The sequence below is a fragment of the Cibotium barometz genome, chromosome 65, assembly GCF_041138505.1.
Source record: "Cibotium barometz isolate CiBa-2024 chromosome 65, ASM4113850v1, whole genome shotgun sequence".
Lineage (NCBI taxonomy): Eukaryota > Viridiplantae > Streptophyta > Polypodiopsida > Cyatheales > Cibotiaceae > Cibotium > Cibotium barometz.
The window spans coordinates 28,379,992-28,396,759 of NC_141110.1; the positions used below are offsets into that span (position 1 = coordinate 28,379,992).

At 44.8% G+C, this 16,768-nt stretch overlaps 1 protein-coding gene across 2 annotated transcripts in view; it reads right to left on the reverse strand.

Moving 5' to 3' along the window:
* Positions 1 to 3,411: 3,411 nt before the first annotated feature.
* Positions 3,412 to 16,768, reverse strand: part of LOC147603138 (ubiquitin carboxyl-terminal hydrolase 3-like) — a 37,316-nt gene continuing 23,959 nt past the window's right edge. Inside the window, exons 2-10 of one of the 2 annotated variants that reach the window (XR_015265681.1) lie at positions 9,155 to 9,283; positions 8,977 to 9,030; positions 6,477 to 6,579; positions 5,596 to 5,654; positions 5,400 to 5,474; positions 4,829 to 4,886; positions 4,635 to 4,711; positions 4,271 to 4,469; positions 3,412 to 3,479 (exon numbers count right to left, since the gene is read on the reverse strand). Coding sequence is in view for 1 of the 2 variants with exons in the window: in XM_086797134.1 (XP_086653260.1) it covers positions 4,383 to 4,469; positions 4,635 to 4,711; positions 4,829 to 4,886; positions 5,400 to 5,474; positions 5,596 to 5,654; positions 6,477 to 6,579; positions 8,977 to 9,030; positions 9,155 to 9,283 (642 nt within the window). In the remaining variant the exon portion in view is untranslated. Of the gene's footprint in view, positions 3,480 to 4,228; positions 4,470 to 4,634; positions 4,712 to 4,828; positions 4,887 to 5,399; positions 5,475 to 5,595; positions 5,655 to 6,476; positions 6,580 to 8,976; positions 9,031 to 9,154; positions 9,284 to 16,768 lie in introns of those variants that run through there. The other variant, XM_086797134.1, reaches the window with a different exon arrangement.

The window sequence follows — 16,768 nt, forward strand, 5'->3', positions numbered from 1 at the left end:
TGCAAGCACCTGCACATCACAATGCACCTCAACATGACCATGAAGTGTCCCAGCGAGGTATCTTCAGAGTACCCAATGTACCCCTACCACCTCTAGTCCTTCCACCACAACCTCCGTTACCCCAAGTGACCCTAGTTCACCAGTTGACCTTGACAGAAATTTTCGAAGAAGGTGAGGAGGGAGAGGTGATTAACGTCATCGTTTTTTGAGCCACCTAAACCAAGCAACCTACCCCCACAAATCCTGAGTCATTATATGATAGAGTATGGGACTTAAAAAGTATGTCTTAACGATCACTTATACAATGCTATCACTATGATGGACCTCACCGAATAGTTAAGTGTCCGATCAAGAAAGGGATGGCAAGTACTCATGTGAGTACCCTGCCTTGACTCAGTCATGCACATGTTGTGGGATAGACCAGATGTATATGACTAGGCGCACTCCGAAGAAAAGGGCCACAAAGATGGCAAGGGAGACAATCATGTTGCTTTAAAGAGTGGATCCGACAAAGGTACAACTACAAATGTGTCACCTTCCTCATCTGATGAAGAGAAGATACTACCATCTACCCCTCAAACAAGGGAGCAAATAGACCTCGATCGTTTGCCCGAGAAGTTGGAACCCAATTGAGGAGAAAGATATGCTAAAGGGACTGCTCATGAGCTAGTCAAAGAATGTCAAGCCAGTTGGAGGAAGAACCTCAAGCAGTTCAGGCTGCAAGAAGTTCCTTGATGCCTAACATAAAACCAATGGATGAAACCCATGAGCTAAACAAAGGACTTAACCGTCAAGTATTCTTTTGGGATCTCCCTCAAGAGGTTGAACCAGAAAACCAAAAATGGTTCTGAATCAGGTGGATCCTATTGCTAGTTATCTTAAGGATGACCGCCCAAGAAAATCGATCACTAATGTTCATATCCCTATACTGTACACTTTGAGAAGCCTAAGCATGAATAGGGATCATCGGATTCACGAGCCCACCCCTATTCCAAGCGACATTATTGGTTTTTTTTTCTTTCTATCTTCACAAGTCCAGATTCCCATAGGAACCTTGCTTCAAGGTAGCCCAAATCTATGGAAGGATTTGAAGGATTTGATGGAAGGAAGACTTGGAACTAGAATGGAGACACACGGGAAACCAAGGAGCCCTAATGAGTCAAATGATGAAGGATCCATAGAACCAGGCGAAACCACAAGCGTACCTATGATACGGGTAAATAAGTTAGGACAGTACTTTAAAGGAAATGAACTTAATGCAGCACTGCCCCTAGCATTTCGGTTAACAAGGCAACCACAAAAGGGAAAGAGTCACCTAACTCACAATCAGAACCCCATAAACTCTCTCACTTAGATCATAGAACACAAAACAAAAAGTTGGCGCAAGCCGAGCGAGAAGCCAAAAAAAGAATGGATGAAGGAAGCATTAAGCAGAGAAGACTAAATAAGTTCTCGAACAAAAGCCTACAAGGTGAGAGACTGCTTTGTACAATACAAGAAGGCTCGAAGAATCCATGATAGAAAGCCTAGAACGTCTTATGATGGTCTGACTGAGGTTAAGGAGATCAACCTGGCAGATCCAGGGGAAGATCCAAAATCTATCTCCATTGGGAAAGACCTCTCCGTAGAAGAAGAGAGAGACCTTACTGACCTGCTCACTGAATTCCAAGGTTGCTTCGCTTGGAAATACACTGATATGAAAGGTGTACCTCCTGAAGCGATCAAACATACCATCCCCATGGTGAAAGGGGAAAGGCCAGTAAAGCAAGGAGCATATCCTATGAATCCTAAATACTCTAAGATGGTCCGTGAAGAGATCGATAGACTCATAAATACCAACTTAATCTACGAAATAGAGCACACTGAATGGGTCTCACCCATTCAGTGTGAAAAACAAAAAAGTGAGGATGTGGACCTCAAAAAGGTCAATACAACCACGATACAAGATCACTATCTGTTGCCCTTCATAGAGCGTGTTGCAAGAAAGGAAGCCTACAATTTCCTTAATGGATTTTCAAGCTATAACTAGATGCTAATAGATCCAAAGGATCGGCATAACACGAATTCTGCCACTGAATGGGACACATGTAAACCGTGTCATGCCATCCAATTTGACCAATGCCTTAGGGACCTTCCGACGCCTAATGTGCACAGCAAAGAGTATAAGTCTTCATAGGTGACCCATGTGTCAATTCTACATGGAAAGCACATCTATGGTGTTTGAGAAAAGTACTAAAGAGATGCAAACTCTACATAATCTCTCTTAATCCTTTGAAATGCCAGTTTTGGATCCGATATGGAATGATCTTGGAACATGGCATTTCCACATATGACAGCAAGGTACTTCTTGAGTTGCTACCAATCCATGGATTTATGGGACATGGTTAATATCGACCTTTCATCTTATATATGCCAACATAGCTCATCCCCTTTACGAGCTCTTGGTTGCTTTTGAATAGACAAAAGAATGCATCAAGCATATTGCACCCTCAAGAAAGCATTGGTGAGTGCTCCTATTTTGAGATCCCCCAATAAGAGCCAAGATGGCCATGGGCATTACAAGGAGCTAAAAAGAGTGTAAAAAGTGAGTGGTACTGTGGTTACCATATAAGAATTCTAGCCTACAAACATGAGTGTCACCATAAGTACATTTACAAGAAGTTAATTTCCTAGATGTTATATGAAAAACATCTTATACACCTACTTTATTTTGCAGATGCACAATATAAAGTATGAAAAGCATATTTTACACATACTTTATTTTGTATATGCACAAATTCTTCTCATTCTTAAAATTGGTCTCATGATCTTAGTTACATTTTAAATGTAATAAATTCAATAGATTAATTTTTTTCATGATTAGGAATACAAGTATGATCCATGACTAACGATGTAAGTAGATTGGTTATTATTTTAGTAAGCATGTTGATTCATGACCACACGGATGCTAGCTAGCTAGCTAGTTTAAAAAAAGTCAGTGATCAAATAGCATGTAGATTTCAAACTAGCATAGTGGCTCATGATCGATTGGTATGTTGGTTAAGGAATAGCAAGTATTGGACCAAGCTATTGAGGTTCAATATACTACAACTAGTACTCTATGAAAAATCATAAAGATTTTAGTGATCAATGAGACTAAAGGCATAATTGTTGGATATCAATTCTCTCCACCTTCATCACGGTGATTACTTGGATATCAACTAGCTTTACTAGCTTTGCGGCGGTAAACATGCACACTTGATAGAGCTCGGTTTGGACATCGGGTGGTCTTGGTCCCAATGCGATGAGGGCAAGAATTGGTCCAAGTCAAGAGTGAGCAAGAGCATGACTAAGTGGGGAGAGAGAGACTGTAATGAGGACCAGCAAGATAATCAACACATTAATGATGAGGATTACCAAGATGATTAAGGAGGGGATTACACACAAGTGAGTCGCTGTGGAAAGCATACTTGTATTTATGATATTGGCCCTTTTTATTGGAAAGACATGCCACCACAAATGCCACATGTCAAGGCATAAAGCCAAGTGTCCCTAAGAGGTGTCACCTTTACACATCATTGCTTACATAAGATCCTTCTAAGGGGCTGTTCCCACACACAAATGAACCGACACACTAGTGGTTGTTCACACACACTAGAACCGCTTTATTTAAGCCCTAGTTCACACACAAATTAGTGCTAGTTTACACAACCACCTAGCACCTTTTATTTACTAACCCATTACACATTTTCAGCAACCCATGAATGTGGATATTCCCAACAATCCCCCCTGTAGTGGTAATGTACCCAACACCCCCCCCCTCCCCCCCCCCCCCCACGCAGCCGCTCAACAGCAGTGCAATTTGCAACTCCGACACCCCCCTCCAATCACACCATGTGAGCCACAGGAGAGGAAGCGGCCCAAGGATCATACAGAGCCCACTCTCGTAGATGGGAGATCTACAGCAGCTGATGTGTGCACTCACGGCAACAGCAACACACTAGAGCCAAGCCCACAGGCAACAGATGGAAAGAGGACCTGGGCATGCCACATGCGCGTCGAGGCGGGGGGCGGGGGTGGCAGGCTGTTCCCATCTCCATCCTGCCCCCCAGAAGATGGGCCCAAGGAGAATAGACCAGATCTACATAGCACCCCCTCCAGCGATCCAGATGCCTGCGGAATAATCTAGGCACACCAAGGTCCATGTGGTACCCCCATTAACAGCTGCACAATTTTCCACTCCAATAGGTTGCACTAATGCTGGAAACTTTCAATGCTAAACGACTTGCAAGAGTCTGGGCATATAAGGTGAGGAGACAGACCTGGGTACACCCTGCCTATCAAAAATTAATTGCAGACTAAACCCATTCTGATTCAAGTAAAGATCCATACATCTTAAGTTATCATGACATTTTGGAAAGGGCAATGACGTTGAAGTTCACAGAATTTGGGTTTTTTTCAATGAAGGATATGATAACTTTCACTGCATCCTGCACACAAACATATTGAAAACAATGAGAGTTGGCTTTCAAGGTAGCGTCAGATATCATCAGAACTATCACCTTAATCAAGAACAGGAAAGATGACAAAGTGTTGATTTAAGCTTTCTGCCCCAAGAAGAAGGGTTATTATGAGCTACCCAAAAAAAAACTTACCGTAAGCAGTGTTTCTGCTGCAGAGCATCCGTGATAGATGGGTTCTGCTCTCCGTCCATCAAGTTCATAAAGGCTACCTGCTTCACCGGACATCCCATGTTTTGCACGTCATGAGTAGACTCAATGAGCTTTCACGTAACTGTAGTGAACTATCATATAATAACCTCTGCCACATTTTTCTGTCAAATACTTACCTTCCACACAAACAAAGCATATGAAGTGTTGATCCACTGATGTGTTAAGATCGGGAGGCTGCAAATGAATAAGGTCAGCAAAGATCATTAGTAACCTTTGGAACTTGATTATAGGTCACAAAACCACTTAAATAATCTACTTATATATGCAAAGCAAGACCTTGTGTACGTAAGTGGCTAGAAACACTTAGTGCCGAATAAGGTCAGCAAAGATCATTAGTAACCTTTGGAACCTGATTATAAGTCACAAAACCACTTAAATAATCTACTTGTATATGCAAAGCAAGCCCTTCTGTACGTAAGTGGCTAGAAACACTTAGTGTCAAATATAGCAAGGAGCTTTCGATAATCGGATAAACTAGATACCATTATATTTGGGTTTTTCCTTAGTGGATTACATATAACACTGTAGGTGTCCATGTTTGAACTCATGCCCCCTCCTGGGCAGCGTGGTATTATAGCCCCTCAGGGACAGACACCATCGTATTTGTCATTGATCAGATTCAGACCATGGTGGGCATAACATAAGCTCATAAAGATAGAAGTGACCATGTGTGTGAAAAGTCCTTACAGCGGTATCGCCCGCACTCGCAGCAATTGAATGTACGGCTTCTATTTCACCATCTTTTTCAAGGGCTTCAGCTCTCTTCAAACAAGACAATTGCAAAAACAAAACATGGATTCTTTCAAAAATTCAACTATGCCACCATCCTCAGAAACAAAAGGTATAAATGCCTCATACTTGTGCACAAGAGCGATGTATATACCTCATCCGGTGTCAACCTTGCAGTGGATTGAAAAAACCTCTCAAAGCAAGATCCCTGGACTGTCCAAGTGGAATTCACTACATTAGTGTATACAACTGGAAGCATACACCGTACATAATCAGATTAATAAGACAGTTTATTAAAAAATGTTTGGACATTTAAAAAGCTTTCATCATTTAAAGCTCAGGTCAAGTGCCTGATTGATTTGACATAAACCCAAGATGCTCAGGGGGTGAGGCTTGTACATGCATCTCTTTGTCACCAGAGATCGTTTTGCTAGTACATAACCATAACGAATAATAAACAAGGGTAGTTTCACATGAGTGCACACAACTACCATGAGGCAACATGCACTGACAATCAGCGGCAGTTTGTGCACTAAATAACTGGTTCGAATGGGTTAAAAAAAGGTCCTAGAACAGTGCATTCACAACAGTATAAAGTTGGACCAAGAGATGGCAACCTAAAGTGAACCTAAGGGGTTCCTCTTTGAAATGGGAAACAGGAAAAAAGGCTTTGTCCAACCAATCGTTAATTTGGACCTACCTCACCATTAAAAGAGACTCTCACCCCTTCGTTTGCAACTCAAGCCTAGGAGATTTCAGCACAGAGCAGATATTTCAGTTCCAGAGCAGCCAACCACCGTATTCAACAGCCTCAACCTTGCAAAGCTTCCACACTTCAAATCCAATGGAGCCAACTGAAGTAACAGCCCCAGTTGAATTCACAATAAGGGACTATAACCGCGTAACCCTTTCTGCCTTTGCTCCTACCAGTAAATGTGTGCTTGCACGTATGTGTTTTATGCAGGTAGAGAGAAACTAGGCTTATCATACCTTAGATTAAAGATAGGACTGTAAAGAGATAAAAGCTCCACTTACTCAATTGTACTTGGGACACATTGTTTCCTACAGCATGTAGCAGAGCAACTGTGCCACATGCATTCCCCACTGTCTGTTTCATGAAATAAACTTTGTCACTGACCTGCAAAAAGTAAAACAAAAGATCAAGGTACAGATGAAAGCTGACACAAGTGGTGTTCGGAAATCACAATGTAGCAAAACCGTTCATTTGCTATCCAGCCATCTCTCAGTCTTCGGTCCAACACAAAGCTTCCAATACATGTTTCTACACAAATCATGAAGTGCTTGCTACGCATCCCAACATAACAGCTTCTTACAACAAAGTCAAGCTTACATTTTGTAGTGTAATGTCCCCAAAGATACTATAATGCCCCCAAAAGAAATAACTAGACACGGAATACTAATGAGGTTAGACTAATTCTAATTAGTGGCTAAATTATGGGACACTTGGTACTAAATGACTATTCATAAGTATGACAACCCATGAGCTGTTGAGTTGTGTGTGAGCTGTGCCCCCCGCACCCCCCCCCTCTTCGCTCTGCGTCTCTGCCGGCGCCCCCTCCTCCCCTTCCCCGCATCTCCTTCGCCCACGCACCCCCCCTGTTGTTTGATCTGCCTGCGCTCCCCTCTCTGAGCCCCCCCCCCCCCCCCCCCCCCCCCCCCCCCCCAAACCTGAGCCCTGCGCCCTTCCGCCTCCCTGTGTTTTTCCATCTCCCTCGTATTCCTCCGGCAGCACCCTCAGCTCTTGGGCAATTATCATTCGGCAAGTCTAGGCCTCTTCTGGTCTTCGCTCCAAGGAGGACTCCATGGCAGCCGCTCCATCATCCCCGACCGAGGCCGCCAAACTTGCTTATCTTTCTCTGAAGCGGACCTGCAACTTCTCGCTACGACTGTTGCATCCCTAGAGGCCTCCACTCTGGTATGCAAGATTGTCAGTAGCCGCCCTGTGGCGTGTGCGCAGACAACATAGAGATCTTCTTCAAGCTAGCCTCCTTCGTGGGCTTGCAAAGATCACACACATTCATCCTTTGGGGTGTGGCTACTACCAAGTTGAGTTCACCTCCCCAGAGGTGCCAGATCGAGTCGTGCAACTGAGCCCCGTTGCATTGCGTACATCCCAGGCCTTCTTTGCGCAGTGGTAGCACGGCTTCGACCTTGCATCCGACCCTCTCGTTGGCGTTTCAGGCTTTCTCGTGACAGTCTGATTCCCAAGCCTCAAGAAGGAATACCTTCCTCTTCTCCCGATGATCGGTGGAGCCATTGGGAGCGTGATGGAATCCCCACCCACTGCCGCTTCGTCCCTCGCACAGGGCACACAGGAGCTTGGCGGTTGGCACGTGGTTGGCCATTGGAGGTCGACTGGCAGCTTGCCCGAGGTGCGGCCACCTTCATGAGTCGCAACGACATTGTCTTTGGGATTGTCCAAAGGCTCAGTAAGTTTGGTAGCGAATTCTCTGCATCTTCACGATGGACAGGACCTCGACCCTTATCATTACATGGGGCATTGTCCCTTGGGCCACAGAGGCTGAGGTTGTCAGGGCTTATGAGGAGGATGGTGGGGGGCTAGCCCTTCAGGTCTCTCACCTCCGCTTTTCGGCAGTACCTATCACAGCCCCATCTACTGACCACACTGGACACCGGGCTCATGTCAGAGATGGGAGATTTGCAGTAGCATTGCCACATGGCACATATGGAGAGTTAGATGCAGCAAAGCCATCGAGGGTACCCACACTCCGTCTGCCAAGCCCATCAGCAGCATTTGGCTCAACATCATCCATAGTCAGTGAGGGAAGTTGCAGGGTGCCTCTATGCAGTGGCGGGAAGCCTTCTTGAGGCTTTGGCGGCCTGGCCCTTTTCTCACCGATAGAGGTGGTGAACCCACTTGGCATTACAGACCACCTATGTGGTCCCCCCTCAGCCAGCCGGAGAGGAAATGCATCTTTCTCCACCTCTTGATTATTTGATCCCCGCCCTGTTCATGGAGGCAAGTATCTAGCCCTTCATGGTTGTATTTAGCCCTTCGTGGCTGTTTTTTATTAACTAATAGAATATCTTTTTCCCCAAAAAAAAAAAATATGACTATTCATAAGTTATGAATTAATGAGCTAGTGAAGTGACCTTAAAGCTAAGGAAACTCTCACCAATCATCTACGTAAGTGAGGATTAAACTCATTAACAGCAGTCCCAAAAAGGGTGAAGACTTGGGAAACAGGACCTAGATCATGCCTTGGTCTGTTTCAAGCCTTACACCTTGCTGGTGGTGGGTCCTGGTAGTACGAGATACCAAGACATGGGTGAGGAGTCCAGGCAAGGCGTTGGTCAAGTCTTGGGCTCAGGAATGTTCCCTAGAGGAGCTATGGCTGGGTGATAGCTCTGCAGTCCATCAAAAAACATCCAATGGACTAACAGGAGTTTAATTTTTGCAGGCTAGAGCTGATTGAGAGATCCTTGTAAGCATGTTGGGTACATGTTAAAAGCCCTAATCCCTTGTGTATGTTGCAAGTGGTATAATACTCACAGAATGGCCTTCCTTGTCATGCTTCTGCTGTTCGGCTTGAGATGCTGCTTCAAACTGTATTTGCACAAGAAAATCTCTTTTGAGTCTTGAATCCAAATGAGCATACACAAAAAGGCTTCATGCCTAAACCAGATGTACACAAGGATGATTCCTCATGCCTAATATAGATGAAACACACCTCATCAGTGAGAGGAAAAAGGAACAGCACAGCCAACACAGGAGCTGGAACCATAGCAAGTAACTCACTGTCTAAACCATATACATCCACAAACTCCACATCAGAAGGGACCCCAAGACCCTGCACAAACTGCAGCAGCCAACACCTGTTACAAAGTTTGAATATAAAGTTGTAATGATATCATATGGCAAGTGTAACAGAACTTACAAAACAGTTGCTACCTTGATTTACACAAAGAAGAGCATTTCAAAGGGTTCAATCCAAATCCGAGAAAAGATGCCAATATTGATAGAGAAATATAATGCATCAAAATAACTCCTGATTTCAAAGAGCGTGTGCAGTAACTAGTTACAACTGAAATACATATCCTTACTAATGTGTTCTTAAATTCACACACATAAAACATGCAAAGCATCATAAAATTACCCTATGCGAGAAGTTTAGAGAGACTGATGGGGCATCAATCATTACAAAGCTGTTTTCATGTTCATCAAACTGAAACATGAAAAGCATTTTTAGAGCAAACATAAAGACAACTTTATACACCCAAATTGTGGAGGCAATTTATGTCACCAGTATGGACACTCTCTGACATTGCTTTTATTTCACCAAAAGAAACACTATGGTGATGAATGTCTAATCTGACCGCTTCATATTGAAGTTGATGTATCTTATTTGGCGAGGCCAAATAGAGATGCATTGAATCGGCACATGAATACAATGCTTCGTAGGATGGGAGATCTTTTTTGGGCATATGCTAAGAGCTCTTCATTGTGGTAGCATCATGATGTAAGAGAATAATACGTGCGGTATGCACAGGCTACACTCACAAGAAGTAGGGTCTTTCACAAGACAAGACTTCAAACTCGAATTACACAATAACAGAGATAGAGAACGATCTGTATTACTATCAACACATGTGATACAGTAGTTCGCAAAGGCTCACACCTGCGTGCTCCTGTGAAAGGGAGCTTCTGAAACTCCTCAAAAACTCGTAGAAGCTAGGGAGTAAACTCAAAAATGATGACTGAAGAACTGAGTGGAGAAGCGGTTGGCCGCGTATTTACATAGGCATGTATATGCAGAGCTGCCATGACATGACTGCATAGGACCGCTGTCATAGTCGGTGCCACCATCCGTGACATGGACTCGGCTCACAAAGATGTCCTAGTAACTGCTATGTAGTTGCCCCACCTCCTACGGCCATTCGGCTCATCCTGGACCCCACGATGTCAAGACAAGGTGCCCAAGAGTAAAGTCTGTGGACCATTACCAGATAATGGTCAGCTTTAGAATGTAGCCTATTTGGCAGTCTGTCAAATCTAATCTAAGTTGTCTCTAAACCATCTGGCCTCCTAGGCCACCATCTTGTGTGAGTACAGGGATGCTTGGGGCCATGCTGCTCCAACCATGGCTACTCCTCATAAAATGGGGCCGTAAAACATGAGCTAGCCAACGCCTGGACAATATAACATGAGGGTGAAGCATTGATATTCAGCACATGAATGATAGTGAATCATGTGTGACTGCATAAATTGATTTCTATGAATGTCCCATTGTATATTGATATACAAGAAAAGGTTTACAGCTGTTTCCTAAGTACAAAATGATGCTGAAAATGAAGATCCCAGATCTCAGCCCGTTATGCTGCTATAGATATAAGCACACACCCTAGCACTCTAGGGCAGCTCGTTTTCCAAAGTGTAGCCCTGTAGATAATCTCTCTTGGCTTTTAACGCTTCCGAAAAATGAGATCCTTTGTTCACCATGCATGATGCATATATAAGGGGAAGATGTCATGTGCACAGAGTGTATGTACCGTGTGCAACACGCACACAAGACTAGCTTCGAGGCTTGGGGTAGCTTGGAGCTAGGCAAGCCGATTGGCAAGCTGGGCTAGGGATGGACTGACGGGCGGACGCCCGGTGACCGGCCAAGAGCCTATAAAAGGGTGGCCAAGGTCAGTCAGTTAGTCAAAGTCTCACGAGTCCATGCAAGAGCTCTGCAGTCAAAAGCCTGGATCTAGTGCAGACGTGCACCTACGTCATGCAGCCAAGGCCGGCAGCAGTCTAGAGGCCCATGAGGGTAGCTCTGTGGCGGTATGGGACGTCACGGGGTAGAGATTGGTCAATGCGTCTTGCTAGTTAGCTCAGCTCATGGCTCGGTGGGGATAGCCAAGTCTTGTGGGTTTTTCCCACGGCTATCATGGTTGGGTAGTGAGTCAAGCCTGCATCCCCTTCACGATTTATGGCTTTGTTTTGCAGGTTTCGGGTCTTGTTTCAAGATTGCTCTACGAGGAGACTTTGGGGATTTGACAGTGATATTAGAGCATGCCTCAAGAGCAAGCAAGTTGGTAGGTTGAGTTTGGCTACACTGCTGTTTTTACTGTTTACTGCTGTTTTTTTTCTATATTTCAGTGTGTTTTTTTTTCTTTAGTTTGCATCGCTGGAACCGGAGTTGGGTTGTGGTCATGGAAAGGGTCAACTTGGACAGCATGAAGAGAGTTGGGCAAGGTGAAACGAAAGCCAATCTTGTCGGCTGTGCGTGAGAGAGAGAGAGAGAGCCAGGCTATTCGTTGTTGCTATTTGAGTTGTCTTTGACAGGTACTTCAATCAATGTGCTTTCTCGCCTAGTTCATGTTCTGATTGTCTGTTCAACTCATAAGGTTCTCACCTTGCACGATCTTCTCCGAGTTCATGGAAAAGTGAATGGCCATAGAATCCACATTCTTCTCAACCCCGGAAGCTCACACGACTTTGTCAATTACAAACTTGTGCAGAAATTGGATCTAGACACGACGCCTAGCGATCATACCTACGAGGTACGCCTACCTGCGGGTCGCCAAGTATGGGATCGAAAGGTGGAGAAGCTACCAATCCGGATTCAAGACTACAGAGATTTTCTAGAGTGCTATGTTATGCACCTAGAGCATGTAGACTTGCTATTAGGGATTGAGTGACCCTTAAGATTCAGATAGATTGGTCTAGTCATTCTTTTTCTTTTGAACATAGGAACACCCAGTTTTGCATTCAAGGTGATTGTATACATCTCTCTCAGGGACCTCTTGTAAATACAATTGATTTTGGAAATATAATGGATTCTTCTTTGTATACTACTTTCCACTATGTCTTGATTCCACTTTCTTCATTTCTTGTACCTGCTATGGATGTTAATGAATTAAGTGTGTTTGAAAGCAAAGAATTAAAGAAGTATCTAAAAGCAAGAAGCTGACTGTCAGCTGAATTGCTGTACAAACAAAGCTGGACATAGAAGTGTGGACTGTAGGAGGGAATACAGGGCTGGACAGCAGGTTCACCCACAGGTGTTCTCTCTCTTGGCTGTAAGACAAGAGGCGCATGGCTGAGCAGGTCTCTCTCTGTCTTTCTCTCTCTCTTGGAAGGGAAGGAGCGGGCTGAAGGAGGCGCATAGCCAGGACTGTTTTGAGACTGTTTATGGGCTGTTTTGCTTGGCTGCAAGTACATTGTGTACATGGGTTATTGGCTACAAGTACAAGGTCACCTGGTTATGATTCTTGGCATGGGAGTGACGCAAGCTCTCATGGGTGCATACCCATGGAGCAAATTGCTTTCTTCCTGCTTGGAAGGAACAGAGGGACCTGCAGTTTTGGGCATACCTATGTAACATAGTTGTGGGACAGAAATACAGCCAGACATATTCAGTAAGAGCTCTCTCTTTTTTTTTATGTGTTGTGTTGGCACTACATTTGAGTATGTGCCAAGAATGTTTTCACGTCAAAACAGGACATGGGTTTCATGCTGGGCCAAGCCAGATGTTTCATGGGGAAACAGGTCACCTGATGTTTGCTGAAACAGGTCTTTGTTTCATGTGGAAACATGTATTTGGGTTTCTCCAGGAGATAGGTCACATGCAAGCAACGATCACAGGAGTGGACACATGTTTGGTACAGCCTTGCTACTGATTGGACAGGGGTTCGGGAATCCATGACTAAGATGGATAGTACCCTTGGAAGGTAGAGAGGGAGTGTACATGTGTGTCTACTGTATGGTATGCTGTGCTGTGATGCGAGTTCTCTTTTGGGAGACAGTTTGGGAGTATTTGTTGTGATGCAGAAGCCCTAGATGTGTCAAGGTGTGATGCTGTCCATGGGGTGAGAGTCTATGGATGGTGGAGAAAGCTTCTCTATGCAGGACTCATGTGAAAGAGTCTTTGGGATGTGAACAATGACTGGAATTGTATGTGGATGCCGAGTGAACATGAGGCCATGATGTAGGGTCTTTGCAGGCTTCAGGGGTTCTACTGTGACGGCTGAGTTTTCCAGCCTTATTGTAATCAAAGCTCATATAATCAATTAAAGAAATACCGCAAGGGACGCCACTGCATTTTGGGGCCAATCGGTGTCCGTGTACTGTTTGCAGGAGCACTCTAGCTCCCCCTGTTTGTTTTCCTTTTCTTGGTCCTCAAAGGTGTTGAAGTGTTTTGTGTGCAATTTTGTTTTTGCACCGCCCTTTGGTTTCGTCCAAAGACCGAGGCCGGTTTACAAGGTTCCGTTTTGCCGGGACATCATTGACTTTCTCAAGTAGGCGAGTCCGTGGTTGCTCTGGTCGGGACAATCGCCAACTTTCCTAAGGGGACGAGCTTGTGGTTGTCTCCTGAGAGTCACATCAAAAACTTCAACATGTGAAAAGTGAAAAGCAAGTGCAAGAGGCAGTGCAGGATTGTGTGTCTTTGCCTATATGAGGTGAAGAGCAAAAGCTGAGGATGAAGCTCAGGAGAAAAGACACCGAGGACAAGAAGTAGTCGACCAGGAACAAGAAGCAGTTGAAGTGTTATGGTGCAAAACATGGGTTGAAGGCTATGGCTTTCAACAGTTTGTCACCGGTGGTATCTTTACGGAGGCTCGGAAGGCAGCTTCTTTCTATGTCTAGCAGTGGTGGTCTACTATGCTTCATTAGGGACTTGTGCTTACCACTTGGGTGGAGTGCAAGCAAGTTTTGGGTGCTTGAGGATGTATCAGATGAGGCTCAATCGGAAGCGGAGGAACTTGATGAGGTTCTTATTCCCGACCAAATACTGGCACGTAAGGAAAGAAAGGTACAAGGTAAAGTTTTCCCTCGCTATCCTGTGAAGTTCAAGAACTGTTCACCGATGGATGCGAAGTGGATGGAGGAGGGTGACTCAGCAGATTCACCTCAAGTATTGCAGCTTTAGCTTGATGCCTTTGAGTTGGAGCCGACTCTTGCCGGCTCATTCAGGTTCAGCAGAGCATAGGTCTGGAGCATTGCCTAATGCTCAAGAGGGGGGTAGCACCTCCGCTCCCTTGTTACAGACAAGCTCAATTGTCATCTAGGAGTCGCTTGGTGACATCTTTGTATTCACCCGAAGGTACTGATAGCTGACAATACATCTGCTTATGGGACTTCTATGATATTGTGTACTAGTCACATGAGATGGTAAAGTTGGGTATGGTTCACAGTCGGCCGCACCATGAACTATAACTGCAACTATGGATAACTCTATCTACATCTATGGTTAACAGAGATGGTTTTTGCCTTTGGAACTAAGGTATTATGACTGAAGAAGATTGGGACATTGATCTTTGTCATATGGTTCTGGCTGTTCTTGACCACAGGATTGGTCAATTGGATATTGAGATGATGCTATTTGTGGAGTTGGTCTCCTTTGGAATGGCATGGTTTGGTTGAGCTCAAAGTCTGCAGCAACCTGAGCTAACACTTCGAGACTCTTTGGAGGGCATAAGTCTTGCGAGCAGTCCTAGAGTTGGTTTGGTTCATAGATATATGGATCGAACTCTATTTGTGCATGTATGCATACACTTTTTGAGGTATTATTGTATTCTGGTGCCATTGGATCCTAGTTTGGGAATACATGAGTAATACTCTGGATTGTGTGGTGTGAGGCATGTATGTTGGTATGATACATCAAGTACTTTTTTATGTTTATGGATGCACCAATGGGTGCGACTCATGCGGGATGGCCATGAGACATATGTGGGAAGTACTTAGTGGATGTATTGTTTGGATGCATTGAGTGCTTTCATATGCTCATGTTGTACCACCAGTCGTGGGTCTTGTGGGGTGCCCATGGGCGTAAGGCTTGCGAGCAGCCCTTAGACTGTTACTTTAGAGTAGGTAGAGCATCTTGAGGAGCATATTGTTTGCAAATGCATGTGTGTGTCATATGTAGAATGATGCATGGTTTTGTTTTTGGCTAACACAGGTTACATGTTTCCACTTGGTTTTAGACTTTTGCTGTAGGTTCTGAAGGAACAAGCTGCAAGCAAGAGTTGTTTGTCACTTTTATGTGACGGTGTGGCCATATTGTGCAGGATGATTATTTTATCACCCAGATGCACTAGAGGGCCATTGCTTCTGTCAAATGGGGCGTCTTTGCTCATAAGATGCCTTACTGCGCCATTGAGTGCAATCGAGGACGCTTGCTATTTTTCAAGAGGGGCGTATGTCACAACCCTGTGTTTTTCTCTGGACAGTATGCAGGTGTGCACGGGGACATGGTGGACACTGTTAATGGCATCACTTTGGGGCAATAACTTCATGGAAAGATTGGTACAACTCTTGGGGTCGACAAGGGCATTAATGTTGATAATCCCATGTGTGGAAGGGACCAAGGTTTTATTAAAAACTATTTCATGGGGACTAAGGTTCCATGTAGATGAAGGGGGCAACTTCTTTTGGAGAAAAACAAAAAACGTGTGTACATGCCTCACAGTGCCCGAGTGGCGATTGGCCAGCTCAGAGTGTCATCACACCAGCTTGAGATTGAGGCAGGTAGGGCAGCACGGATCCCCAGAGCAAAGAGGATATGCAGACTATGCCAGGAGGAGGTTGAGAGTGAGGAGTATTATGTATGCAGATGCAGAGCATATAGTGACATTAGAGAGAGATACACCACCATCTTCAGTGGACATCCCTCACTCCGCTAGATCATGGAATCCGCAAACCAGCACAGATTTGGCCAGTCCTTGCTAGAGACAGTGCCACAGAGAGGCACTGCTACAGACTCATACCACAGGGAGAGGTGGGCGACAGCTCCAGCTTGATTTCTTCCAGAGATCTATCCCAGTGCCTACCCTAACACAAGAGGGGGTTACACTTCACCGCGCCGTGGACCTCCGAGCCAGACGGGGACCGAGAGCACCAGACTACATCAGAGGGAGATTACAGAGATACGGGCTCGACATCAGCACCATATCCAGGAGCGGCTAGCTCACTTACACTCACACCCGGAGATCATGCTCCAAGGGATTTTTGCCTCACCATCGCCTATGTATCGCATATTACACCCCCATTATGGTACTGGTTCGAGCTAGACAGATCTGCATTGCCTTCTTGTATACCCTACGCATATAGGTTGCATACTGAGCCTTTAGCAGTAGTGCTCCATCCATCACCCCCCCCCCCACCACTAGCTCAGTACTTTCATAGTTTATTTCATGTTTATTTTGTCCTTTTTTTCTGGACATCTAGAGGAGGACATTGACAGTTGTACATTGATTTGTCTCATAGGTCGAGTTCGGCCTCTAGTAGACGTTAATACAGCTTTCTTTCTTTCTTTCTCTCTTTTGGGAGGGGGGGTTTGGCAGCTTGGAGAGTG